Here is a 27826-nt window from a genome sequence, read left to right on the forward strand (position 1 = left end):
CAGCTACTTGGGAGGCTGAGACAGGAGAATCGCTTGAACCTGGGAGGTGAAGTAGCAGTGAGCTGAGACCACGCCATTGCACTCCAGCCTGGGCAACAAGAGCGAAACTCTGTCTAAAAAAAAAAAAAAAAAAAAAGGGAGTCGGGCGCAGTGGCTTACACCTGTAATCCCAGCACTTTGGGAAGCCGAAATGGGCGGATCATGAGGTCAGGAGTTTGAGACCAGCCTGGCCAACATGGTGAAACCCTGTCTCTACTAAAAATACAAAAAGCTAGCCAAGTGTGGTGGCACATGCCTGTAGTCCCAGCTACTCAGGAGGCTGAGACAGGAGAATCGTTTGAACTTGGGAAACGGAGGTCACAGTGAGCCAAGATCTCCATTGCACTCCAGCCTGGGCGACAGGGCGAGACTCCGTCTCAAAAAAAAGAACCCAAGTTCAATTCTTCTGACCCCAAAATCCCAAGTATTTTCTTGGAGATCAGGTCTCCCTCTGTTGCCTCCAAGTGTTTTCTCCCCTTTGTCTTTCTTGTCTTTCTTTTTTTTTTTTTTTCTGGAGACAGGGTCTCACTCTGTCACCCAGGCTAGAGTGCAGTGGCAGGATCACGACTCACTGTAGCTTCGACCTCCAGGGCTCAAGCGACCCTCCCACGTCAATCTCCCAAGTAGCTGGGACTATAGGAGCATGTGACCAGGCAGGCCTGGCTAAATTTTTTTGTATTTTTTATAGAAACAGGGTCTCACCATGTTATCCAGGCTGGTCTTGAACTCCTGGGCTCAAGCGATCCACCTGCCTCAGCCTCTCAAAGTGCTGGGGTTATAGGCATGAGCCACTGCACCCAGCCCAAGTGTTTCTAGGACATAGAGGCGTATGCCAAGGCAAACAGTATTTAGCATACACTAGGTAGGCAGCTATTTTATGAAACTCTGTAGCCTTTGATAATCACAGTTATAGCACCATAATGTTATGCCTTGTAACAGAGACATTCTTGTAGTGGAAACCTAGAGACAAGTAGAGATTGTATTAACATGGGTTGGTATGTTTACACACACCTACACACCTTTCCATGACCACGTATGTATTGCAATAGGTAATTTATTTTTTTATAGTTTTTTTGTTTGTTCATTTTTGTTTTTTTTTTGAGACAGAGTCTCGCTCTGTCACCCAGGCTGGAGTGCAGTGGCATGACCTCGGCTCACCACAAGCTCCGCCTCCCGGGTTTACGCCATTCTCCTGCCTCAGCCTCCCGAGTAGCTGGGACTACAGGCGTCTGCCACCAAGCCCAGCTAATTTTTTGTATTTGTGGTAGAGACGGGGTTTCACCGTGTTAGCCAGGATGGTCTCAATCTCCTGACCTCGTGATCCGCCCGCCTTGGCCTCCCAAAGTGCTGGGATTACAGGCGTGAGTCACCATGCCCAGCCTATAGTTTTTTTTTTTTTAATTTTTTTTAATAATAAGAAAATAGAGATGGGGGGGGCGTCTCACGATGTTGCCCAGGCTGGTCTCAAATTCCTGGACTCAAGCAATCCACCCACCTTGGGCTCCCAAAGTGCTAGGATTACAAGCGTGAGCCACCATGCCTGGCCCACCATGTATTAATTAACAGATAAATTTATATAGCAAGAGTGCATTCTTTCCTGGGATCTTGGAGCAAGCCGAGCCATTCCATAGCCCAGCTATGGAATTGAAGCCCCTGCTGCTGCCACTTTGAAAGGGTCTTTCCAGCAGTTGAGATTAGCCCATGGTCCTATTAGAGAAGGCACGGTTCCTGAAAGGGAGCCCAGAAGTTTGTATTCTGAGTCCTGAATAAAAGGCCCATGCAGGAGAATGGGGAACATGGAGGGCAGAAATTTGTACTATAATTAGCTCTAGGAGTAATACAGAAGGGGGAGGGAGGAGAGTACAAGCGGCATCTATTTTGAGCACATCTGCGATTGACGGGACACGTGTGCTGGACTGTAATGATCCCAGGGCCAAGTTGCCTGCCTGTGATGTGTGGTGTGGGGGGAGGCCTGGGGCAGCAGGAGCAGGACAGCCGGACAGAAAGCCCAGACGGAGTTCGAGCACCTCAACTTCTCTCCCTGGGACACTGTTCAAACTCCGGGGGCCATAGGCCAAGCTGAGCGATGGGTGCTGAGGAGGAAGTGCTGGTCACACTATCAGGGGGAGCCCCCTGGGGCTTCCGACTTCAGGGGGGGGCCGAGCAGAGGAAACCCTTACAGGTGTCTAAGGTAAGGGAGAGCCCCTGAAATGAGGCTTCAGGGAAAGGGAACCCAAGGGATCCTGGGAAGAGATGTGTGGTGGCATATGGCGGGGGTTGGGGGGGGGTGGGAGGCTGTGAAGATGGGGTGGGTGGTGGGCAGGGAAGTAGCTTAAGTCTCATAGTGGGAGTAGCGTCTGACCACAGGCTTCTTGTGGGGGTCTATTAGAAAAGAGAATTCGTGGTTTCCAAGGAGCAGAGGAAAAAGAAAGGCTCTGTTTCAGTTCCCTGCAGCACTGTGGTATCAGAGGCCCAGCTCTGGTCATCCAGTGTTTGTTCTCTTGGGTATGTGCCTCTACTCCAAACTCCAGAAATACGGGGCAGGTTCTAATTTCTCTCTGGATAAACTGACATGTGATGAACTGAAACTGCCTCGCACAGCCTAGCCCAGCCCAGCCCTACCCTGCCTCACCCTGTTCTGCCCATGGCTTCAGTGCTCTTTCCCTGGGTCAGATCCTTTCTCTCACTAGGCAAGACTTTTTTAGGTGCTAGGAGGGTTATGGCAAGATCTGGCCTCACAGATGAAGTCATTACCCTTTTGGTTTCACCCTACGGGCTTAGTTTTCCGAACTGTAAAATGTGGGTAATAATAGTACTTGTACCTACTTCATGGAGCCATTCTAAGGATTAAATGCAATAATACATGTAGCACAGTGCCCAACAGTTAGTAAGAACTCAATAAATGGTAGCCACTACTACTGTTATTACTTTGGCATATATACATTTTTGTGTACACATGGCACACATATACCCAAATAATCACAATCTCCCAGAATACCACTGGACTCCAACCTGGAGTACTGCTCTAAAATCTTGACTGCGTAATGGCACCTGGGGTTCCAAGGCCTAGTAGAGAATTACCAGCCAATATAGATATTGCCCGTGGAGAAAAAGCTTGTGGAGATAACCACCATTTCTTTCCGTTTTTCTTTTCCTTTTTTTTTTTTTTTTTTTGCGACAGAGTCTTACTCTGTTGCCCAGGCTGGAGTGCAGTGACACGATGGCTCACTGCAACCTCTGCTTCCTGGGTTCAAGCAATTCTCCTGCCTCAGCCTCCCAAGTATCTGGGATTACAGGTGCTCACCACAACGGCTGGCTGATTTTTGTACTTTCAGTAGAGACAGCGTTTCACCCATTGGCCAGGCTGGTCTCGAACTCCTGATCTCAAGTGATCCACCCGTCTAGGCCTCCCAAAGCACTGGGCTTACAGGCTTGAGCCACTGTGCCCAGCCAATAACCACCATTTCTAGTTACCTACCCCATGCAGTTCTTCCCAAGCCTCTTTCATTCAGTGTTTACCCTATTTCCCACCATATGATGTATTTCTTTCTCCAGTCTGTATACTTTCTTCCCTCTAGACAGGCCACTTCAACTGCAGCCACTTCCATGCATCTCCCCACCCTTCTTATCCTGCAAAGTAAAATCCCCTCCTGTGGGTCCTTCCCATCTTTTCCTTTCATTCTATTCCCTTTGGAGCCCTCTCTTACCTACAGTGTCTCCTTCAACATCTCAGATTCGAAGACGGAGCCAGGCTGGCAGAGCAGGACTCCGAGAGAGGGACCAGCTCTTGGCAATCAATGGGGTCTCTTGCACCAACCTCTCCCATGCCAGTGCCATGAGCCTCATCGATGCCTCAGGAAATCAGCTTGTCCTCACTGTGCAGCGGTATGGACCTCCCTCCTCTTCTCTTCCCCTAATCCAGGGCTCCCATTGCCTGTCTCAGCTGTATGTCTCACTGGCCTGGCTTTAGCAACTAACAGGTACCTATTTCTGCTCGTGCATTTCTGCTGGAGTGCAGATGGTTTGTGTCTGCCTCCCAGAGGGCTTGAATGTATCTGCAATTAAAGGATGGGGATGTCAGTGGGTATTTGACTGATGGGCCTACTTCAACCCCTGGCCTGTCTCCTCCTCATTACATCTTCCTCTAAGCCTATTTCCACTCACAGCCCTTCAAGCACATTTGCCTCCCAGTTTGTCTTCATATCTCCACTCTTCCCGGCCCACCCATTCCAACTGTATGACAGCCTTCTCTCTCCCTTACCTCTTCCCTCCATCCCTTCCAGATCTCTCTAGCTGTCAGTACCCAGCTCATCTCTTAAGCTCTGTCATCCTTCCTATTCAGGGTAGCAGACGAGGGTCCTGTGCAATCTCCATCTCCCCATGAGCTTCAGGTGCTGTCACCCTTATCTCCACTGAGTCCTGAGCCCCCTGGTGCTCCAGTTCCTCAGCCTCTTCAGCCTGGGAGCCTTCGTTCACCTCCTGATAGTGAGGCTTACTACGGAGAGACTGATAGTGATGCCGATGGCCCTGCCACCCAGGAGAAGCCCCGCCGACCTCGCCGCCGAGGCCCCACAAGGCCCACCCCTCCGGGTGCCCCACCTGATGAGGTCTACCTGTCTGACAGCCCTGCAGAACCAGCACCTACTATCCCTGGCCCTCCCAGCCAGGGTGACAGCCGTGTGAGCTCCCCATCTTGGGAGGATGGGGCAGCCCTTCAGCCACCCCCAGCTGAGGCTCTGCTGTTACCCCATGGCCCCCTCCGACCTGGTCCTCATCTCATCCCTATGGTGGGGCCTGTTCCCCACCCAGTGGCAGAAGATCTTACTACCACCTACACCCAGAAGGCCAAGCAAGCCAGTGAGTGCCTGAACCCCTTTTCCCCAGCCAGGATCCTTCAATCTGAGCCTTAAATCCACCCTTCTATAGCCATACATTCTCCCTACCTTGGGACCCTTGGATACAGCCTTGGGGACAGGAGGAGTAATGAGTAGAAGGGGAGCATAATTATTCTCATGGCCCCCATTATTTTTGCTGTTTGAATCAATGTGGCAAAAGGGTAAGGTGATTCAGTTCAACCCAGGAACAGGGTAAGTAGGGAAATTGGAAAGGGACACAAATAGATGAAGGGTTTGGTGGTGGTGATAATTGTTATTGTGTGTCATGATTGAATGAAAGCAGAGTACAGACACAGGACAGGGGAGTATTTAAAAGCAGGTTGAAGGCTGGGCAAGGTGGCTCATACCTGTAATACCAGCACTTTGGGAGGCTGAGTTGGGAGGAGAGCATGAACCCAGGATTTTTGTTTTGTTTTGTTTTTTGTGTTTTTGAGATGGAGTTTGGCTCTTGTGCCTAGGCTGGAATGCAATGGCGTGATCTCGGCTCATCGCAACCTCCGCCTCCCGGGTTCAAGCGATTCTCCAGCCTCTGCCTCTCGAGTAGCTGGGATTACAGGCACCGGCCACCACATCTGGCTAGAGATGGGGTTTCACCATATTGGTCAGGCTGGTCTCGAACTCCTGACCTCAGGTGATCTGCCTACCTGGGCCTCCCAAAGTGCTGGGATTACAGATGTGAGCCACCATGCCCGGCAGAAGCTAGGAGTTTGAGACCAGCCTGGACAACATTGTGAGACTTCGTCTCCAGTAAAAATTTTAAAATTAGCCAAACACTGTGGCACATGTCTATGGTCCCAGCTACTTGGGAGGCTGAGGCAAGAGGATTGCTTGAGCCTGAGAGGTTTAGACTGCAGTGAGCCATGTTTGTGTCACTGCACTTCAGCATGAGCAACAGACCAAGACCCCGTCTTAAAAATAAATAAATAAATAAATAATAAAAATTAATAAATAAAAGTGGGTAATGCTACAGGGGTTCTTTTTTTTTTTCTTTTTCTTTTTTTTTTTTTTTTGAGACAGAGCCTTGCATTGTCACCCGGGCTGGAGTGCAATCTTGGCTCACTGCACCCTCCACCTCCTGGGTTCATGCGATTCTCCTGCCTCAGCCTCCCGAGTAGCTGGGATTACAGGTGCCCGCCACCACACCTGGCTAATTTTTTGTGTTTTTAGTAGAGATGGGGTTTCACTATGTTGGCCAGGCAGGTCTCAAACTCCTGACCTTCTGATCCACCCGCCTCAGCCTCCCAAAGTGCTGGGATTACAGGCGTGAGCCACTGACCAAGGGGTTCTTTATAGTATTAATTGCAGGCACCTTTGACATTTGCAAGTTCAGTTAGGATTCCTGGGGACTGAGAGGCTATGGGATGATCATGAGATCCCGAGGAAGTGGCAGAGGGAGGGAGCTTTGGCTCCTTATCTCAGGCAAGAATGTTGGCCTGGGCAGAAAAAGCCCATTCCACTTATCTCAGGCTTTGCTATTTTCGATGTGAGCTACAGAACAAGGTCTAAGGGTAAACTTTCTCCCTGCTCTATGTCTCCTATGCTTTCCCACAGAGACCGTTCTTGTTACCTCCAAAATCTCAGGTTTCCCCCTCTAGTTATATTTCTTTCCTCTCCTCCACCATTTTGATTCGTGATCCATAGAACTTTGTGTCTCTCAGTTTGGAGTGGAGGCTAAGGACATGAGAGTTGAGAGTCTGACATCCCTGAGTGTCCAATATCCCAGGAATTCCAGATGCATGCCTAGGATCCCATGCTTTCCTCAATTCTCCATTTATCTCCCCCTCCCTTCCCATAATGCTGGATGAGACTGTAGCTACTGGCTCAGAGATATTTTTAGTCAAGCAGACCTCATTGTCTACTGGGATGGGGTTGGGGGAAGGGAAGGCAGGTGCCCACGTCCATCACACCGGCACTTGTGGGGCAGCTCAGAGAAGGGAGAGGGCCAGGCTCCAAAAATAGCACAGTGAGCTCATTCAGCTGCCAGCTCTGGGGACAAGACAAAGGGGCTTTAAAAGGCGTGGGGGGTGGCTCAAGCTGGTCCTGCTCCAGCCAACACCGCCTTTCTCAGCATGGAGACCTTTGAGCCCATCAGCCAAGAGCCCCTCAGCCAAGCCAGCTACGACAAAGCCCCAGACCCAGTTCCTGAGCTCCAAGACTCGTTCTATGCAGGTACTACCCTCCCATATCTATGAGGGTCTGGGGTCTAGAATGGAGGAGAAGATGTCAACAGTTTAGGAAGGGCAGTCTTTGGGAAAGGTCTTACTCTCTTGTTCCTTCCTTTTTGCTGTCCTCTTCCTCCTTTTCTCAGGAGAGTTTCACTGCCCCTTTCTCAGTGATGCTGTGGTCACATGTCAAAGGGGTTTGTGACCACAAGAGCTGTAGAAAACTCATGGGAACAGAGCGTGTGTGAGTACATTATGAATACATGAAGGCATGTATGTGGGAGCCGTGGGAGAAGATATGTGTGAACAAGAAAGTATCCATATATATCAAGAAAGTATAGTGTCAAGAAGGCTTTAATAGTAATGGTTATAGTGGGCCTTCACACTGTGTTAAGTGCTAAATTTACTATATTGTCTCAGTTAATCCTTATAACAATCCTATGAGGTAGCCATTGTCTACCCTCATTTACAGATGAGGAAACTGAACTTTAATGAGGTGAGGTAACTATCCCAAGAACCAAAAACCTGAACTGAACTCTGACTCTAGGGCCTGTTGTCTCATCCATAGCACTATTCTGTGGTATAAACGCTGGGATGAAAGGAATGACAAAAATGAAAAAATTCCATCTACTTTCCTCTCAAGATACCATGCTCATTACAAAGGAGCTCATTACAAAGGAGCTCATTACAAAGGAGCTCATTACAAAGGAGCTCATTACAAAGGAGCGTGGTACCTTGAGTGGAAGTAGATGGAATCTCAATAATTTTTCAGGAGGAACTGGGGACCATGGACCAGAGAGTATCCATGTGCAAGGCGGGGTCCTCGCAGCAGGGTAGCCTCTTCCATTTCCTGGCCCCACCTACCCAGGCCCCACATGGCATGGAAAGCCCTGCCCTGGTTCCCTTTAGCACATAGTCCTTGTGTGCCTGGCTTGCAGTGGCTGCCTGAGATCTCTACGTAGAGACAGTTCTGACCCCTGAAGAAGCCCACCCCACTACCATCCCCAGCTTGGGGTAAATAATATATTTAGCTGGTGACCTTGAGGTATCCTAAAGATTTGAAGTGTTGCCTTGGAGAACAACACTCTAACTTTGCCTGCATCTTGGATGGAGACTACCCCTGACTGTGAGTAGCAGGGTTATGAAGCCCAGAGGACTGCCCTGGCAGTTGGAAAGCCGAGATAAACTTTAAATTCTGTCTAAACTGTTAGTAACAGGGTCTCTGCAGGGAGGTCTCTGGGAAGAAGGGCCATCTAGAGCATGTAGGTATGTGAATGTATTTGAGTGATGGTGTTTTCATGTGCGCACATGTGTATTTACATATGTGTATGTGAATGGAGCTGTATGTAAGCTGGGGTATATGTGAATGAGAGAGAAAAGTAAATAGGAGAAAGTATGCCTACAGTTGGCTTTCACTAGATGGATATTCTTGTTGAAGTGCTGTGTGGTGGGAGTTATTTCTGTGAATGTGTATGATGTGGATTGCCTGAGGAGGGTGGAATTGTGAAGGAAGATCCTCATTGCTAAGGGTTCTTTGTGTCCATATCATAGGGGTAAGGGGTAGCGGAGAGGATGAGTCCTAAGCTTCATGAGAAGCCTCCTAACATGGTCCCTATGATGGGTGGAAAGTGTTCCTTCTCATCTTTCCTCTCCCTGGGACCTGCTTATCTCCCTGTCTGCCATGGAGAGTGACACATCCTTCTCCTCCCCCTCCCATTGCCAGTCAGGAATGGGAGGCAGGTGAGGAATGTGTGTGGGGTGGATAAGAGCACATCTCGGCTGGTTGCGGTGGCTCACGCTTGTAATCCTAGCACTTTGGGAGGCCGAGGCGGGCGGATCACGAGGTCAGGAGATCGAGACCACGGTGAAACCCCGTGTCTACTAAAAAATACAAAAAATTAGCCGAGAGGGGTGGCAGGCGCCTGTAGTCCCAGCTACTCGGAGAGGCTGAGGCAGGAGAATGGCGTGAACCCGAGAGGCGGAGCTTGCAGTGAGCAGAGATTGCGCCACTGCACTCCAGCCTGGGCGACAGAGCAAGACTCCGTCGCAAAAAAAAAAAAAAAAAAAAAAAAAAAAAGCACATCTCTTGGAAGATAGGAGCAGAATAGCAGTAAGATGGGATGGAAGAGCTGTGGTCAGAGCAGTGTCAGGGCAGCCAACTGGACTCTGCCTTATCTTAAACTGTCCTTGGTTTCACCTTTCACCCTCCACTCTGCCCCTAAGTCAGAGGACTTTGTCACAGGGGACATTGTGGGTCGGGTCAGTGCAAGAGGGAGCTTGCTGGGATGGGGGTTGAAAGCCTTGGGGAACAGGACTAGAAGAGGCTGAGAAGCCTCACTGACCATTTTACCTCTTGGTCTCCTCAGAACTGCAACGTGCAGAGAGCCTCCAAGAGAAGAGCATAAAAGAGGCCAAGACCAAATGCAGGACAATTGCATCCCTGCTCACTGCAGCCCCCAACCCCCACTCCAAAGGGGTGCTTATGTTTAAGAAACGGCGGCAGAGAGCCAAGAAGTACACCCTGGTGAGCTTCGGGGCTGCTGCTAGGACAGGCGCTGAGGAGGAGGACGGCGTTCCCCCCACGAGTGAGTCCGAGCTGGACGAAGAAGCCTTCTCTGACGCCCGCAGCCTCACCAATCAATCTGACTGGGACAGTCCCTATCTGGACATGGAGCTTGCCAGGGCGGGCTCAAGAGCATCAGAGGGCCAGGGCTCTGGGCTGGGAGGGCAGCTGAGTGAGGTCTCTGGGCGAGGGGTGCAGCTCTTTGAACAGCAGCGCCAGCGCGCAGACTCCAGCACCCAGGAACTGGCGCGGGCCGAACCAGCAGCCATGCTCAACGGGGAGGGCCTGCAGTCACCACCTCGGGCCCAGAGCGCTCCCCCAGAGGCGGCTGTGCTCCCACCCAGCCCCTTGCCGGCCCCTGTAGCCAGCCCCAGACCCTTCCAACCAGGTGGTGGAGCCCCGACCCCAGCTCCAAGCATCTTTAACCGGTCAGCCAGGCCCTTTACCCCGGGCCTACAAGGGCAGCGGCCAACTACCACCTCGGTTATTTTCCGGCCTTTAGCCCCCAAGAGGGCGAACGACAGCCTGCGGGGCCTCAGCCCCGCCCCACCCCCCTTCTTGTCTTCTCCGCAGGGGCCCACCCCTCTGCCCAGCTTCACTTCAGGGGTTCCCAGCCACGCGCCAGTCTCTGGTTCCCCCAGCACCCCACGCTCCTCGGGCCCTGTGACAGCCACCAGCTCCCTGTACATCCCAGCCCCTAGTCGGCCTATCACCCCAGGCGGAGCCCCAGAGCCCCCCGCTCCTCCTAGCGCAGCTGCCATGACCTCCACCGCTTCTATCTTCCTATCTGCGCCTTTGCGACCCTCTGCGCGCCCAGAGGCGCCTGCCCCAGGCCCAGGGGCTCCTGAGCCCCCCAGCGCTCGCGAGCAGCGCATCTCTGTGCCAGCTGCCCGCACGGGTATCCTGCAGGAGGCCCGGCGCCGGGGGACCCGGAAGCAGATGTTCCGGCCGGGAAAGGAGGAGACGAAGAACTCGCCCAACCCCGAGCTGCTATCGCTGGTACAGAACCTGGATGAAAAGCCCCGGGCCGGGGGTGCAGAATCTGGTCCTGAAGAGGATGCTCTGAGCCTCGGGGCTGAAGCCTGCAACTTCATGCAGCCAGTAGGGGCCAGGAGTTACAAGACCCTGCCTCACGTGACACCTAAGACCCCCCCTCCAATGGCTTCCAAGACCCCGCCCCCTATGACTCCTCAGACTCCACCCCCAGTGGCTCCTAAGCCCCCATCTCGAGGGCTCCTTGATGGGCTCGTGAATGGGGCAGCCCCTTCGGCTGGAATCTCTGAGCCACCAAGGCTGCAGGGCAGGGGTGGGGAGCTGTTTGCTAAGCGGCAGAGCCGTGCGGACAGGTATGTGGTGGAAGGTACACCTGGTCCTGGTCTTGGCCCTCGGCCTAGAAGTCCTTCTCCCACCCCGTCTCTGCCCCCTTCTTGGAAATATTCACCCAACATCCGTGCCCCGCCTCCTATTGCTTACAACCCACTGCTCTCTCCCTTTTTCCCCCAGGCGGCCCGAACTCTCCCTAAGGCCCAATCCCAGGGGCCTCGGGCAACACCCAAGCAGGGCATCAAGGCTCTAGATTTTATGCGGCATCAGCCCTATCAACTTAAAACTGCCATGTTCTGTTTTGATGAGGTTCCCCTGACTCCTGGCCCTACCGCCTCAGGGCCCCCCAAAACTGCCCGAATCCAGGAGATTCGCCGGTTTTCCACTCCGGCGCCCCAGCCCACTGCAGAACCCTTGGCTCCCACTGTGCTTGCCCCCCGAGCAGCCACTACACTGGATGAGCCCATCTGGAGAACAGAACTGGCCTCAGCCCCTGTTCCTAGCCCAGCCCCTCCTCCAGAGGCTCCCAGGGGCCTTGGCGCTTCTCCCAGCTCCTGTGGTTTCCAGGTAGCCAGGCCCCGATTTTCAGCCACCAGAACAGGATTGCAAGCTCACGTGTGGAGGCCTGGGGCAGGGCACCAGTGAACAGGCACAGGTCCCAGGACCAAGGAGAGGTGGAACATCCAGTTCCTAAAGTTGCTTCTCCTACCCTGTCCCACCCTCTGTCACTGGCATCTGGAAGCTAAATTGCCTCCTGCCAGAGATGGTTTCCAAATTGATGTCCCTATCCCCCACCTTCCTCCTCACTCTCTACCTCCCTGCCGCTTTCCAGCCAACTATGTCTGCTTTGGTATCTTTGCCTCTCTTTGTCTCTGCATTTCTTTGCCTGGATCTCTGTCTTTATTTCCAGGCTTCTCTACCCATATTCCTCCACAGATCTCTCTTCCTTGACATTTGTGCTTTTCTCCGTGGGCCTCATTTTAATGTTCAGTGAGAAGTAAACAGAGCAGAAGTGACCACTGGGACCTCAGGCAAGAAGCTCACCACCAGGCACATAGCAAAGGGACTGAACTGACCCCTGTTTGCACTAAGCCACCCCCACCTCCCACTCTGCTTTCCCAAGCTTGGCTGGCATATACCTAGGCCTGTGTGTGTGTGGGTGGGTGGGGGTGTGGGTGTGTGCATGCGCACGTGCACACAGATGTGCTCTTCTGTCTAAGGCATGAGTAAGAGGGGAGGTCAAAATAAAGACCCAATCTGAGGCCGGGCGCGGTGGCTCACGCCTGTAATCCCAGCACTTTGGGAGGCCAAGGCGGGCGGATCACGAGGTCAGGAGATCGAGACCATCCTGGCTAACACGGTGAAACCCTGTCTCTACTAAAAATACAAAAAATTAGCTGGGCGTGGTGGTGGGCGCCTGTAGTCCCGGCTACTCAGGAGGCTGAGGCAGGAGAATGGCGTGAACCCAGGAGGCGGAGCTTGCAGTGAGCCGAGATCGCGCCACTGCACTCCAGCCTGGGCGACAGAGCGAGACTCCGTCTCAAAACAAACAAACAAACAAAAGACCCAATCTGAGTCTTATCGTTGTACTGATAGAAGGGTCAGATATCCCCACATGGAGTTGAGTGGGAGAAAGAGATTCACTAGAGAATAACTCCTTAGGGCCCAATGTCTGTAGCAGGTGTACAGCATCTTGTGAAAGTTATGGAGCATGAAAAGACTGAAGGGCCAGGACAGTTTGCATGGGCTGAGTTATACCAGCTAGACCAAGAATAGAACAAAGAATTCTATTCCTCAGGATTTCAGAAAGTTAGCAACTTGAGAGGCCAGTGCTGAGCAACCCAGTACCCAGGAAATGAAAAAAGGAAAGAAAATTCCCTCCGAGAATGAACAGATCATTGGCTTCATTGCCTCATGAGCTTGAGAGAAAGGAGAAGAGAGCCAGAGTGTGAAGAGTGAGGCCAAAACCAGGAGCATGGCAGAAATGAGTGTAAGTGATTGAGCCACAGACAGAAGTATGGTGAGGGACGATGCCATATTGGGAGAAAGTAAAGTTGAGTAACAAGAAACCAACCGTGTGTGACAGGGGGATTGGAAAAAAATTTGAGGGAGAAGAATGTTAGAATGGAAGGGGATGATGGTGGAAGGGAGGTGTGAGGGTGTGTGCTGAGTGTTGAAAGAACAGTTGGTGTCTGTGTGACTTTCCTTGAGTCTGTTCTTCAGTGTGTCTTCTGCAGCTTGCCATGACTACCTGGGAAAGAGCAGGGAAATACCCAGAGCCAAAACCTCTTTTCAGTCCCACCCCATCCCTCAAAACCCCAGCTCTTGCTTCTTTTCAGCTTCAGGTCCTGATCTCCAATCTTAGAGAAGTATGGACTCCCTTCTCACCAAGACCACCACCAGCTACGTTTGCTGTGTAATCTGGAAAGTGATAATTTCCTTTGCTTGTTGGGTGTGAGTCACAATACTTTGGTTTGTGCACAAGAATAAATTTATGCCCCATACCTTCTGCTGCTGTTATCTTCTAGTTTTATACCTAAATCCTGATCTCTCCTTGATCTTCTTTAACCCATTCCCCGATCTGATTTCTGATCTGTCTCTATTCCTGCCCTCCCATTTTTCATGCTTTTTCCCTTTGTTCCCAGGTCTTTTGCTCTTTTCTACAAATTCTGTCCTGCTCTGATTTAGCCACCTCCATCACTCTTCTTGGTTCCCCCTCCCCACAGTCTTCATCCAAGTTCTCCCCTTTCCTTCCCTTGCCTCATACTTTCTAGGTAAGGCTTCAGTTCACAGAACTCAGGGAAGTTGGAAAGGCCCTCTGAGCCCTTTGCCATCAACATTTCCTCGCTCCTTAGAGGAAGCAACCATATTAAACAGTCTCTGGGAAGTAAATGAAGAGAAAGCAACTGTCAGAGGGGAAGGTGGGATGGGAGAGGGAAGAAGAAAGGTGAATTGAGACTACTAAAGAAGGGAGGGCTTAGCCGGGCGCGGTGGCTCACTCCTGTAATCCTATCACTTTGGGAGGCCGAGGTGGGCAGATCATGGGGTCAGGAGATCGAGACCATCCTGGCTAACATGGTGAAACACCGTTTCTACTAAAAGTACAAAAAATGAGCCGGGCCTGGTGGCGGGCGCCTGTAGTCCCAGCTACTCGGGAGGCTGAGGCAGGAGAATGGCCTGAACCCGGGAGGCGGAGCTTGCAGTGAGCCAAGATTGCGCCACTGTACTCCAGCCTGGGCTAGAGCGAGACTCCATCTCAAACAAAAAAAAAAAACAAAAAAAGAAGGGAGGGCATTGGAGATAGGTGAGAATTAAAGACTTCAGAGAAGGAAAGTGCCATTGCTCTGATTCTGCCAGCAGAGGGCACATTTCTGCCAATAATCAGACCCAGGCCGCAGACTCTTCCAACTGCCCTGTCTTAGAATTCCAAAGAAAGATCTCAGAGACCACAGGCTAAATAGCCTGTCTTCACCCACTCAGTAGTTTTGGGTACTCAGTTGAGGGAGATCAAACTTTAAGTTTGTTTTTGTTTTTGAGGGTGAGGGTGGTAGTGATGAAGTCGCCTTTTGTTTCTTCTTCTTCTTTTTTTTTTTTTTTTTTTTTTTTTTTTTTTTTTTTTTTTTTGAGACGGAGTCTCGCTCTGTCGCCCAGGCTGGAGTGCAGTGGCGCAGTCTCGGCTCACTGCAAGCTCCACCTCCCGGGTTGACGCCATTCTCCTGCCTCAGCCTCTCCGAGTAGCTGGGACTACAGGCGCCCGCCACCACGCCCGGCTAATTTTTTTTTGTATTTTTAGTAGAGACGGGGTTTCACTGTGGTCTCGATCTCCTGACCTCGTGATCCGCCCGCCTCGGCCTCCCAAAGTGCTGGGATTACAAGCGTGAGCCACCGCGCCCGGCCCTTTTTTTTTTTTTTTTGAGATGGAGTCTCCCTCTGTGGCCCAGGCTGGAGTGCAGTGGTGCGATCTCAGCTCACTGCAACCTCTGCCTCCCGGGTTCAAGTGATTCTCCTGCCTCAGCCTCCCAAGTAGGTGGGATTACAGGCACGCACCACCATGCCTGACTAATGTTTGTATTTTTAGTAGAGACTGGGTTTCACTATGTTGGCCAGGCTGGTCTTGAACTCCTGACCTCAAGTGATCCACCCACCTTGGCCTCCCAAAGTGCTGTGATTACAGGCATGAGCCACTGCACCCGGCCTATTTTTTCTTCTAATTGCTTCCTTGGGTTGGGAGGGGTTGGAGGAGGACAAAAGATGAGGGGTCTGGAGGCATAACTGGCCTGGGCAGAAGCCAACTGGGAGGGGATACCTTTTAGGATCTCCACAGGATGGAAAAAGGACATGGTCAGGAAGAGTAAAGAGCTCAGAAAGGGACAAAGGAAGCTACAAAAGCCACTTCTGGTGTGTACCTGTAGTCCCAGCTACTCAGAGGCTGAGGTAGGAGGATCACTTGTGCCCAGGTGTTCGAGTCCAGCCTGGGCAACATAGTGAGACCTCATCTCTAAAATAAAGAAATAAATATTTTTTTAAAAAAGCCAGCTAGGCACAGTGGCTCACACCTGTAATCCTAGCACTTTGGGAGGCTAAGACAGGAGGATTGCTTGAGCCCAGGTGTTTGAGACCAGCCTGGGCAACATAGCAAAACCCTGTCTCTACAAAACATATGAAAATTAGCTGGGCATGGTGGCATGTACCAGCAGTCCTAGCTACCTGGGAGGCTGAGGTCAAAGGATTACCTGAGCCTGGGGAGGCTGAGGTTGCAGTGAGCCGAAATTGTGCCACTGCACTTCAGCACAGGCAACAGAGTGAGACTCTGTCTCAAATAAATAAATAAAGCCACTTCCTCAGGTAGCAGCAACAGGGTTGTGGTGGCTGCAGCAGAAGTGCTGCAGCAGCTGGTTCCAGAATCTAAGCAGAAGGTGGAGGAAGATCATGCAGCTACTGAAGAAGGGGCTGGGCAAGTGATAGGCTTTCCCCAAGGGGGCTCTCAAGCTTGTGGCCTTGCCCAGAGACTCCGCTGGAACAGTACAAATGGCACAGTCCAGATCCTATGTGGTATGTGCTCCCTTTGAAGGAAATCTCAAGTAGAAACCTCAGAGAGCCTGTAATCCCAGAATTTTGAGAGGCCGAGATGGGCAGGTCACGAGGTCAGGAGATCGAGACCATCCTGGCTAACACGGTGAAACCCTGTCTCTACTAAAAATACAAAAAAATGGCCGGGTGCGGTGGCTCACGCCTGTAATCCCAGCACTTTGGAAGGCCGAGGCGGGCGGATCACGAGGTCAGGAGATCGAGACCATCCTGGCTAACACAGTGAAACCCTGTCTCTACTAAAAACACAAAAAAAAAAAATTAGCCGGGCGCGGTGGCGGGCGCCTGTAGTCCCAGCTATTCGGGAGGCTGAGGCAGGAGAATGGCGTGAACCCGGGAGGCGGAGCTTGCAGTGAGCAGACATCGAGCCACTGCACTCCAGCCTGGGCGACAGAGCCAGACTCCATCTCCAAAAAAAAAAAAAAAAAAAAAAAAAAAAAAAAAAAAAAATACAAAAAAATTTAGCTGGGCGTGGTGGCGGGTGCCTGTAGTCCCAGCTACTCGGGAGGCTGAGGCAGGAGAATGGCGTGAACCTGGGAGGCAGAGCTTGCAGTGAGCCGAGATTGCGCCACTGCACTCCATCCTGGACGACAGAGCGAGACTCCGTCTCAAAAGAAAAAAAAAAAAAGAAACCTCAGAGAGCCTACATGTGCTTCTCAGGGAGACATCGATGTCTATCCCGCACAGCAGGTTGAACTGAGCATCTCAACAGCAAATGGAGGTTAAAAGGCAGATCCTGGCTGGGCGTGGTGGCTACAGAATAACTCCTTAGAGACCAGATCCTGGCAGTGGCTCATGCCTGTAATTCTAACATTTTGCGAGGCCAAGGCGGGTGGATCACCTGAGGTCAGGAGTTTGAGACCAGCCTGGCCAATGTGGTGAAACCCCGTCTCTACTAAAGATACAAAAAAAAAAAATTAGCCAGGCATGGTGGTGGGCGCCTGTAATCCCAGCTACTTGGGAGGCTGAGGCAGGAGAATTGCTTGAACCCAGGAGGTGGAGGTTGCAGTGAGCCGAGATCGCACCACTGCACTCCAGCCTGGGCAACAAGAGCAAAACTCCATCTCAAAAAAAAAAAAAAAAAAGGGCAGATCCAAGTGTTTGCCTTTTCTTAAAACTGCCAGAGCTCAAGAGGAAAGAATAGAGAGTGAGGCAGACAGAATAATTGTCAAGTCTTCCCCACATCATTCCTTTATAGGAGGTACTGGGTTTGGTTAATTTGGTCCCTTAACCTGCCAAGATCTAGCCCTCACCGAGAAAAGACCAACCTATCCAGGAACTTTAAAAGAGCAGTTCCATTGTGAAGGCTTCCCTTTTTGTCCCCAAATATAGCACTTTAAGCCCTCCCTGCTCCAAATACACCCACAGGTCTCTCCACTCTGCCCTGGATTGGCTCTGTGTGGCCCTCAGGGCATGTTCCCCAGACTCTCTCTCTCTCACTGAATTCCTATCAATACTTGCTGTCTACTTCCTGTCTCCCTCTCAGTCTTCAGTTTCTCCCTAAGTGCTTCTTTGGATCTCAGGCTCTAGGTGCAATGTGAAGGTGAGTCCCTGGGCAGACTGATCCCTGGCTCAGACAATTCAGTGGGAGAATCCCAAAGGCCTTTTCCCTCCTTCCTGAGCCTCTGGGCAAGGAGGGAGGGATCTTGGTTCCAGGGTCTCAGTACCCCCTGTGCCATTTGAGCTGCTTGCGCTCATCATCTCTATTAATAACCAACTTCCCTCCCCCACTGCCAGTGCTGCCCCCACGCCTGCCCAGCTCATGTTCTCCGGTCACAGCAGCTCAGTCCTCCAAAGCTGCTGGACCCCAGGGAGAGCTGACCACTGCCCGAGCAGCCGGTAAGTCTCCAGCTCGATCGTTAGAAAGGCTGGAGCCCACTCTGTTGACATCTGTGTCCGTGTCTACAATTGTGATTCTTGATCCTGGGGGAGTCTCCCCTCTCCTCATCTATGCTCAGCTCCCTGCTGTCCAGTTGGAAGGAGAGGGGAAGGAGAGTTGGAAGGAGAGGGGCCCAGGAGGTTGGGGGGAATGGAGATGTCGGGGGAGGCACTGGAAGAATGGGAAGGGAGACCCCACTAAGTCAGTAGAGTTGCAGATGTATTTTTTAAGACAGGACTTAGAAGAGGACAGCATTTCACTGAGTGCCAACTTCTCTTAAGAAGGGATTGGAGTCTATCTTATCCCAGTTTGTCCCTTTCCATTGCCAGATCCTACTACTGTGTTTCTGCCCCACCTCAATTCCTCACTGCTATGATATTGCTGAATTGACATGTGTCAGGATTTGAATGCTCCCTACCCTTCCCAATTCCACACCTGCCTCCACTCTGGGGTCTGTGGCGGGAGTGATTGCAGGAGCAGGGCCATGACTTCCCAGGCCATGTTCCAGCTGGCCTGATGAAGGAGCAACAACCTCTCCTTCCTATGGAGAATGTTTTTGGCTGAATCTCCTCAACCCTGGCAGAACATTTCTCTGTCCTCCTGGGGACTGGGGGAAGACTGAGGAGAGACCAGAGCCTGGAATCACAGCCCCAGTCTGATATCCCAGTGCAAACAAAAACTTCACATCATGCCAAGCCGATGAAACCTGGGTGCATTGCCCTGCTTGTGTTATTGTTTTTTAAACACTCCCCACCCCTAGCTATGTTCCTAATTCCTGCACTGACTCTATGAAAAACAGCTCACAACAGGTTGGTAGACGACAGGAGATGGTGTGCATCTATACTTCCTGTCCTGTATCGCAAGAAAAGAGAAGCCCTAAAGCACAAGTTTTCACCTTTTGGGGAAATACATGCTTCTTTGAAAATCTGGGTCAGGTGAAGTGGCTCACTCCTGTAATCTCAGCACTTTGGGAGGCAGGAGGACTGCTTGAGCCCAGGAGTTTGAGACCAGCCTGGGCAACCTGGCAAAACCACATTTCTACAAAAAATACAAAAATTAGCCAGGCATGGTGGTGCGCACCTATAGTCCCAGCTACTTGGGAGGCTGAAGTTGGAGGATCACCTGAGCCCAGGGAGGTTGAGGCTGCAGTGAGGCATGATTGTGCCATTGCACTCCAGCCTGGGCGACAGAGTGAGATCCTATCTCTAAAAAAGAAAAAAAAAATTTTTTTTTGTCCCCTCAAGCCCTTAAACCCAGGTTAAGAAGTAGTGCTCTCCTACAGACAGTCACTCTTCCCAGTCCCTGTCCATCCACCAACTCCTCCTTCCCACCCTGTCCAGGCTGAATCCACCTCCACAATGCCGCTCTCAGGAACCCCGGCCCCTAATAAGAAGAGGAAATCCAGCAAGCTGATCATGGAACTCACTGGAGGTAGGATATGTTTGCATCTATCTAGTGTGGTATTTCTTAAGACCATCCCTAACCCAAGAGTCCCAGAAATATATATCTTAAGGTGAACAAACAAGAGAAATTAAGTGGTGGGAAGGCGGGTGATGGGGGAGTGGGAGAGGGAAGGGTAGGAAGGGTAAGGAGAAAGAGAGAAAAGATTCAACACCTTCTACCCTTTTCACTTCATAATCTGAGACAATACCCTGCCATGTTACCTGCACAGGTCCAGGACCACAGTACCCATGAGTCAGTGAGGCATATTTGAGGAAGAAAATATAATGGAGACTGGCACAGACTCAGGTCTCAATAAGTGGTTAATTTCCCTTACTTCTTTCCCCAGAGCTAGGGAGCTTGTGTAAGTACTTAAAATGGAAAACTGCACAGGCATGTTTCCTGGGGGTGGGCAGGGGTGCATGCATGTGAAGAGCTCTTCAATACCTAAAGACTCTTTGGAGCCAGAGCTCACTGAGGGAAAGAAAAGGGAATGTAGTTAAGACAGAAGTCTGGGCCAGGTGCAGTGGCTCACGCCTGTAATCCCAGAACTTTGGGAGGCCAAGGCTGGTGGATCGCTTGAACTCAGGGGTTTGAGACTGGCCTGGGCACATGGTAAAACTTCGTCTCTACAAAAAGTACAAAAATTAGCCAGGTGTAGTGGCATGTGCCTAGAGTCCCAGCTACTCCAGAGGCTGAGGTGGGACGATCGCTTGAACTCGGGAGGTGGAGGCTGCCGTGAGCCGTGATTGCGACACTACACTCCAGCCTGGGTGACAGAGTTCACCCTAAGATATATTTATTTTGTCTCAAAATAAATAATACAAATAGGGCTGGGGCTGTGTCTCATACCTGTAATCCCAGCACTTTGGGAGGCTGAGGTGAGAGGATCACTTGAGCCTAGGAGTTCAAGACCAGCCTGGACAACATAATGAGACTTCATCTCCATTTAAAAAAAAAAAAAAAAAAGTCCAGGCGTGGTGGCTCATGCCTGTAATCCCAGCACTTTGGGAGGCTGAGGTGGGCCAATCATCTGAGGTCAGAAGTTCAAGACCAGCCCGGCCAACATGGTGAAACCCTGTCTCTACAAAAATAGAAAAATTAGCTGTGCAAGGTGCCGGGTGCCTGTAATCCCGGCTACTTGGGAGACTGAGGGAGGAGAATCACTTGAACCCAGGAGATGGAGGTTGCAGTGAGGTGTGATTGCACCATTGCACTTCAGCCTGGGCGACAGAGCAAGTCTCTGACTCAATAAATAAATAAATAAATAAATAAATAAATAAATAAAATGTAGGCTGGGCGCCATGGCTCACGCCTGTCATCCCAGCATTTTGGGAGGCCGTGGCTGGTAGGTCAGTTGAGCTCAGGAGTTTGAGACCAGCCTGGCCAACATGGTGAAACCTCATCCCTACCAAAGAATATAAAAACTAGGCAGGGATGGTGGTGCGGGCCTGCAATCCCAGCGACCTGGGAGGCTGAGGCAGGAGAATTGCTTGAACCTGGGAGGCAGAGGCTGCAGTGAGCTGAGATCGCGCCATTGCACTCCAGCCTGGATGACAGAGCAGGACTCTGTCTCAAAAAAATAATTAAAAAAAGCATAAAAAATAAAAACAAATATATATATATATATATGGCATCTGTATTTGGACTCCACACAAGATTGGGCTCTGGGCTTTTCGAACCTGGGAGGCAGAGGCTGCAGTGAGCTGAGATCACGCCATTGCACTCCAGCCTGGATGACAGAGCAGGACTCTCTCAAAAAAATAAAAAAAAAAGAATAAAAAATAAAAACAAATATATATATATGGCATCTGTATTTGGACTCCACACAAGATTGGCCTCTGGGCTTTTCCTGATGCCATGGTTTCTCCAATGGCCTCCATCTATGATGTTCCTTTACTCCTTTTGCTCTGTACCCCATGCCCATGCCTCTTTTACCCCATTGGCCTCTCCACTCTAGTATTCCCATTATCTCCACAGTGCACCCCAGTTCCCATGCCTTCTCTCCAAGTCCCAGGAAATCAAAATCCCTCACAAACTAGACAGCATTTGTTTCCCTAAATGACCTCTGCCAGGACACACATACACACTTGGTTGTGGATGAGGTCTGCATTCTGAGCCCAGAAAACCCTACTTTCCTCTTTCCCTTGATTCTTCTTCTTTGCCTCCCTGAAAGGTGGACAGGAGAGCTCAGGCTTGAACCTGGGCAAAAAGATCAGTGTCCCAAGGGATGTGATGTTGGAGGAATTGTCGCTGCTTACCAACCGGGGCTCCAAGATGTTCAAACTGCGGCAGATGAGAGTGGAGAAGTTTATTTATGAGAACCACCCTGATGTTTTCTCTGACAGCTCAATGGTGAGTCTGGAACTTTATCACTATCTCAAAGCCTGGTGCCTGTTCTGACAGCTTGTTAGTAGGCCCTGAACCTCCAAAATGCGGTCAACATCCCCTCCCTGAAAATTTATAAATTTGTTAAACCCCCAGATATATCGAGCCCCCAACAGCTCCAGGGTGAGTTACAGCCCACCTCTGAAACCCAGTTTCCATCACAGAGCCACTGAAGGGTTGGAGAATACCACACCCTTAGGGAGAAAATTCCTTCCCAGTAAAGGTAAGTGTTAAAGATAGGTTGCCAGATAAAACACAGGATGCCCAGTGGGGCAATCCAGTCTTGTATTTTGAAGTTGAGATACACAATGAATAATTTTTTTAGTGAAGTATGCTCCATGCAATATTTAGGACATAAAGATAAAAATTTAAAAAAATTTTAGAAGGAAGATAAGGCAGCCGGGCACGGTGGCTCACACCTGTAATCCCAGCACTTTGGGAGGCTGAGGCAGGTGGGTCACCTGAGGTCAGGAGTTCGAGACCAGCCTGGCCAACATAGTGAAACCCCCATCTCTACTAAAAATACAAAAAATTAGCTGGGCATGGTCGTGGGTTCCTGTGATCCCAGCTACTCAGGAGGCTGAGGCAGGATAATCACTTGAACCCAGGAGGCAGAGTTGCAGTGAGCCCAGATTGTGCCATTGCACTCCAGCCTGGGCAACAAGAGTGAAACTCTGTCTCAAAAAAAAGAAAGAAAAAAGGAAGAAGATAAGGCAAAGAATAAAATTGAAATTTTAAAATACAGAATAATAGAATATCCAATTAAATTTGAGTTTCAGACGCACAATGAATTCTCTTTTAAATATGTCCCATGCAATATTTGGGACATTAAAATAAAAATACAGGATGTCCACTTAAATTTGAATTTCAGATGCAAATGAATAATTTTTTAGTATAAGTAAGTCCCAAGCAATATTTGGGGGAATATCTATACTAAAAAAGTATTTGGGTCAAATGTGGTAGCTCACACCTGTAATCCCAGCACTTTGGGATGCCAAGGCAAGAGGACTGCTTGAGTCCAGGAGTTGGAGACCAGCCTGGGCAACATGGCAAGACTCTGTTTCTACAAAAAATTAAAAAGTTAGCTGGGTGTGGTGGCGCACACCTGTAATCCCAGCTACTCTGGAGGGTGAGGTGGGAGGATGGCTTGAGCCTGGAAGGTAGAGGCTGCATGAACATGAGCCATGTTCATGCCACTGCACTCCAGCCTGGGTGACAGACACCCCATCTCAAAAAAAAAAAAATTTTGTTGTGCATCTGAAATTCAAATTTAAGTGGTATCCTAGATTTGATTTGCTAAATCTGGCAACCCTAGAAAGAGTTAATTGAGTTTTTACAGCCATCTCCCATTTGAGCCATTCTTTCATTTAAAGGGTCAGTCTATTCCCTAAGAAGTCCCAAGTGTGGAGACTGAAACAGTCCTTCAAGGTATATTCTAGTCAGGCTCCTTCTCCAAAGAAAGAGGAGACTGGAGAGGGGCCAGGCATAGGATGGTATAGCTGAGGAAGAAGGGCCTTCTCCATTTCCTTTCTTCCTCCTCCACCCTCTCTGAGTGGCTGGGGGAGAGTGGAAATAGATGCCTGCATGGGGCGGGGGGCAGAAGTGTCTGTCATTGGTCCTCATATAAGAGTAGAGTAAAAGTGCTGAGCTGCTCACATCTAACTTTAGGAGGCCAAAAGCCCTCTTCTCTGCCTGGGTCTGGTTACACTGGGTGGAGCATTGGGGTGTACATGGTGGGATGGCCAGGAGAGCCTCCTGAAGAAGTTGGTGGGGTTATTTTTAGGCTTTGGGTTTGCATCTAATGTTGCTCTTTTGGCCACACTTCCCCCCACCTGCTACAGTTTCACTGTCAGGAAGTCCTGGTTCAACAGGCACCAAGAGGAGAGAGGGAGAGAAAGAAGGAGAGAGAAGAGAGTTCTGACTGTTGGACAAGCTGAGGAAGGGAGGGAGCAGAAATTTCTCTAGTCCTTGTAATTAAGACTGGGTTCTCCATGGCAACCCCATCCTCCCAAATTTTAGTTGGGGCTGGGCACAGCTCATGCCTGTTATCTCAGCACTTTGGGAGGCTGAGGCAGATGGATCACTTGACCCCAGGAGTTTGAGACCAGTCTGAGCACATGGCAAACCCTGTCTCTAGGAAAAAAAAATACAAAATTTAGCTGGGTGTGGTGGCGTGCCGGTAGTCCCAGCTACTTGGGAGGCTGAGGTGGGAGGATCACCTGAGTCAGGGAGGTGGAGGTTGCAGTGAGCCGAGATTGTGCTACTGCACTCCAACCTGGGTGACAGAGCCAGATTCTGTCTCAAAAAGCAAAAGAATTTTTTTCATTTTTTTTTTTTAAAGCTGGGCAACAGTCTTGGTCTTTTTTGACTTGTTAAGGATGAGAAAGGGGAGCGTGGAGAACACGCTGCCCTTACCCTAGGTATAACTGGAGGAAACGAGCCAAGGGGGTCCTACCTCCTAAGAAGAGTTTAATTTGGGCTGGGTGCAGTGGCTCACGCCTGTAATCCCAGCACTTTGGGAGGCTGAGGTGGGCGGATCATCTGAGGTCGGGAGTTTGAGACCAGCCTGACCAACGTGGAGAAACCCCGTCTCTACCAAAAATATACAAAATTAGCCGGGTGTGATGGTGCATGCCTGTAATCCCAGCTACTTGGGAGGCTGAGGCTGGGAATTGCTTGAACGTGGAAGGCGGAGGTTGCAGTGAGCCGAGATTGTGCCATCACACTCCAGCCTGGGCAACAAGAGCGAAACTCTGTCTAAAAAAATAACAAAAAATCAAACAAACAAAAAGAAGAGTTTAATTTTCTCAGTCAGCCCATGTACTACCCATCAACTGGAGGGGGAAATCTCAGAAAATTCAGGGTCTTCTGGTTAGCCACTGTTTCTGCCTTTGCTAAACATGCCTCTGTTTTTGTATATTTTCCATACCCATTGCTAACCTTCCCCTCACTTTGTCTTCTTTTCAGGATCACTTCCAGAAGTTCCTTCCGACAGTGGGGGGACAGCTGGGCACAGCTGGTCAGGGATTCTCCTACAGCAAGAGCAACGGCAGAGGTGGCGGCCAGGCAGGGGGCAGTGGCTCTGCCGGACATTATGGCTCTGATAAGCAGCACCATCTGGGCTCTGAGTCTGGAGCTGGGGGTACAGGTGGTCCTGCGGGCCAGGCTGGCAGAGGAGGAGCTGCTGGCACAGCAGGGGTTGGTGAGACAGGATCAGGCAAGTACACTCACCCAAGAGTAATGTGTTTGGTCCCTAGAGCAGAGTTGTCCCAGGAATGATGTCTATGCTGAGTGTGGGGAGCAGAGGAGGCCAGTTTAAATATCATAAATTTCTTGGTGAATTACCTGGGTCCAGGAGTATATAGAGGTGTGTCTATTCCACCCAGAAGCCTTGTTTTTCAGTTACTTTCCTGGCTTTTTGGATTCAGTCACAGATCTATCATTATACCACAAACCTTATACAATTACCAGGATATTATATCTTTAGTCTCTGGCTCTTGCAATTTCCCTAGTGTAGGGGCATGGGATTACCTTTCATTGGCTACTAACTGCTATTATTTGACTGACTTTTCTCTCCCATGGCTACCAGGAGACCAGGCAGGCGGAGAAGGAAAACATATCACTGTGTTCAAGACCTATATTTCCCCATGGGAGCGAGCCATGGGAGTTGACCCCCAGCAAAAGGTGGAACTTGGCATTGACCTGCTGGCCTATGGGGCCAAAGCTGAACTTCCCAAATATAAGTCCTTCAACAGGTAGGGGTGGTGAGGAAGGAACCAGATGCATTCTAGTGTGAGGCACTGTGTCTTTGGTTAGGATGGAGACTAATTCAAATGTTTCAGAAGGAGGCTAAGGAGAGATGGCAGGGATATGGGATTCCTAATCAAAGGCCCTGCTCTTTTCACTCTATCTCTGCTTCATCATAGCAGTGTGATGAAGGAAAAAATTTGCTAGGAGGCAGGATTTGAATTCTAGCTCAATGGTCATTTATTAGCTGTGTAGGCATGGGAAAATCACTGTACCTCTGAGCCTGGGTTGCTTTGAATGTTACACTTATTTATTTTTTGTCTTTTTTTTTTCTTCCTTTTTGTGGAGAATGGGGTCTTGCTATATTGCCCAGGCAGGTCTCGAACTCCTGGGCTCAAGCTATCTTCCTGCCTCTGCCTCCCTGAGAGCTGGGATTACAGGCTTGAGCCACTGTGCCCAGCCTGCTTTGAATGTTAAATGGGAATAACATTTTACATGTCTGAAGGCCTCTTGAGGCTCTCTTCCATTCAAGGTTAGGATGCCATTATTCTCCCTGTAATATGATTCTATTTCCTTATACTCTTTTCTTTTCTCTTTTCTTTTCTTTTCTTCTCTTCTCTTTTCTTTTCTTTCTTTCCTTCTTCTTTTTCTTTGACTCAGTTTTGTTCTTGTTGCCCAGGCTGGAGTGCAGTGGCATGATCTTGGCTCACGGCAACCTCTGCCTTCTGGGTTCAAGTGATTTTCCTGCCTCAGCCTCCCTAGTAGCTGGGATTACAGGCACCTGCCACCATGTCCAGCTAATTTTTGTATTTTTAGTAGAGATGGGGTTTCACCATGTTGGCCAGGCTGGTCTCGAACTCCTGACCTCACGTGATCTGCCCGCCTTGGGCTCCCAAAGTGCTGGGATTACAGGCGTGAGCCACCATGCCTGGCCTGGCCACCCTGCTTTAGATGGCTCTAAGTATCTGTTCTTTTGGAATTAGGTTTCTCTAGCCCATGGAGAGGAGGTCTGTGTTAAAGGATAGGGAAGAGCTAGAAAGGTGCTCTTGTATTGGTCCTAAGGAGCCTGGATTTTCCAGGCAACAATAATTACTCTTAGCCAGGCTATCCACTGTGCACTAGGGTTGGAGGGAGGGGGTCTCTATATTGTAATTTTTTTTTTTTTTTTTGAGACAGAGTCTTGCTCTGTCACCCAGGCTGGAGTGCAGTGGTGCAATCTCGGCTCACTGCAACCTCCACCTCCTGGGTTCAAGCAATTCCTATACCTCAGCCACCTGAGTAGCTGGGATGACAGGGGTGCGCTACCATGCCCAGCTAATTTTTTTTGTTTCTTTGGGTTTTTTTTTGTATTTTTAGTAGAGACGGCATTTCACCACGTTGGCCAGGCTAGTCTCAAACTCCTGGTCTCAAGTGATTCTCCCACCTTGGCCTCCCAAAATGCTGGGATTACAGGCGTGAGCCACCGCACCACACCTGGCCTTTCTACATTGTCATGTAAGGTGACCTCAGACCCTTGGGTCTATAGTATTTGGGGTCACTTTCTCTGAAATGCTGGTCTGGGTCACAGCTATCCAAGAGTCTCTTTAGTACACACTAGACTCCTTTTCTCATTATTAGCTTTGGGGAAACAAGCTAACCAGGAAGGCAAAATGGGATGCTAAGGAAGAAGGAGTACAGATGCAATCCCAAACTAGAATTCACAGACTTCTCTATTCTCAAAGAGGGTAGCATCTCATGATAAGGCTCTGTTTCTTTTATTCTGATTCTTAATTAAATAATGTGTCCCCTTCTCAGGACGGCAATGCCCTATGGTGGATATGAGAAGGCCTCCAAACGCATGACCTTCCAGATGCCCAAGTTTGACCTGGGGCCCTTGCTGAGTGAACCCCTGGTCCTCTACAACCAAAACCTCTCCAACAGGCCTTCTTTCAATCGAACCCCTATTCCCTGGCTGAGCTCTGGGGAGCCTGTAGACTACAATGTGGATATTGGCATTCCCTTGGATGGAGAAACAGAGGAGCTGTGAGGTGTTTCCTCCTCTGATTTGCATCATTTCCCCTCTCTGGCTCCAATTTGGAGAGGGAATGCTGAGCAGATAGCCCCCATTGTTAATCCAGTATCCCTATGGGAATGGAGGGAAAAAGATGAGATCTACCTTTCCATCCTTTACTCCAAGTCCCCACTCCACGCATCCTTCCTCACCAACTCAGAGCTCCCCTTCTACTTGCTCCATATGGAACCTGCTCGTTTGTGGAATTTGCTCTGCCACCAGTAACAGTCAATAAACTTCAAGGAAAATGAA

The 27826-nt window shown here is 50.1% G+C and overlaps 2 protein-coding genes across 4 annotated transcripts; both read left to right on the top strand.

Moving 5' to 3' along the window:
• Window positions 1-1933: 1933 nt before the first annotated feature.
• Window positions 1934-13486, top strand: SYNPO2L (synaptopodin 2 like). 2 transcript variants are annotated; one of them, XM_055275736.2, is made up of 4 exons: window positions 1934-2230; window positions 3773-3924; window positions 4382-4896; window positions 9463-13486. In XM_055275736.2, the coding sequence occupies exons 1-4, from the start codon at window positions 2126-2128 to the stop codon at window positions 11625-11627; spliced, it is 2937 nt and encodes a 978-aa protein (XP_055131711.1). In that variant the 5' UTR covers window positions 1934-2125; the 3' UTR covers window positions 11628-13486. The 2 variants fall into 2 exon arrangements, with proteins under 2 accessions (XP_055131711.1, XP_055131712.1); XM_055275737.2 differs by lacking the exons at window positions 1934-2230; window positions 3773-3924; window positions 4382-4896 and adding an exon at window positions 6942-7103.
• MYOZ1 (myozenin 1) lies at window positions 10893-27826 on the top strand. 2 transcript variants are annotated; one of them, XM_055275740.2, is made up of 7 exons: window positions 10969-11005; window positions 17808-17909; window positions 19290-19380; window positions 21566-21744; window positions 24745-24994; window positions 25367-25532; window positions 27319-27826. In XM_055275740.2, the coding sequence occupies exons 3-7, from the start codon at window positions 19308-19310 to the stop codon at window positions 27548-27550; spliced, it is 900 nt and encodes a 299-aa protein (XP_055131715.1). In that variant the 5' UTR covers window positions 10969-11005; window positions 17808-17909; window positions 19290-19307; the 3' UTR covers window positions 27551-27826. The 2 variants fall into 2 exon arrangements, with proteins under 2 accessions (XP_055131716.1, XP_055131715.1); XM_055275741.2 differs by lacking the exon at window positions 17808-17909 and having other exon boundaries at window positions 10893-11005.

The sequence above is a fragment of the Symphalangus syndactylus genome, chromosome 4, assembly GCF_028878055.3.
Source record: "Symphalangus syndactylus isolate Jambi chromosome 4, NHGRI_mSymSyn1-v2.1_pri, whole genome shotgun sequence".
NCBI classification, from domain to species: Eukaryota; Metazoa; Chordata; class Mammalia; order Primates; family Hylobatidae; genus Symphalangus; species Symphalangus syndactylus.

Excerpts from the sequence above, each read along its gene's own strand:
- SYNPO2L (XM_055275736.2), top strand. The coding sequence starts at position 2,126 with ATGGGTGCTGAGGAGGAAGTGCTGGTCACACTATCAGGGGGAGCCCCC. Across the intron at positions 3,925-4,381 it reads CTTGTCCTCACTGTGCAGCG|GGTAGCAGACGAGGGTCCTG; the intron begins GTATGGACCTCC and ends CTTCCTATTCAG. Across the intron at positions 4,897-9,462 it reads CCAGAAGGCCAAGCAAGCCA|AACTGCAACGTGCAGAGAGC; the intron begins GTGAGTGCCTGA and ends TGGTCTCCTCAG.
- MYOZ1 (XM_055275741.2), top strand. The coding sequence starts at position 19,308 with ATGCCGCTCTCAGGAACCCCGGCCCCTAATAAGAAGAGGAAATCCAGC. Across the intron at positions 19,381-21,565 it reads GATCATGGAACTCACTGGAG|GTGGACAGGAGAGCTCAGGC; the intron begins GTAGGATATGTT and ends CCTCCCTGAAAG. Across the intron at positions 24,995-25,366 it reads GGTTGGTGAGACAGGATCAG|GAGACCAGGCAGGCGGAGAA; the intron begins GCAAGTACACTC and ends CATGGCTACCAG.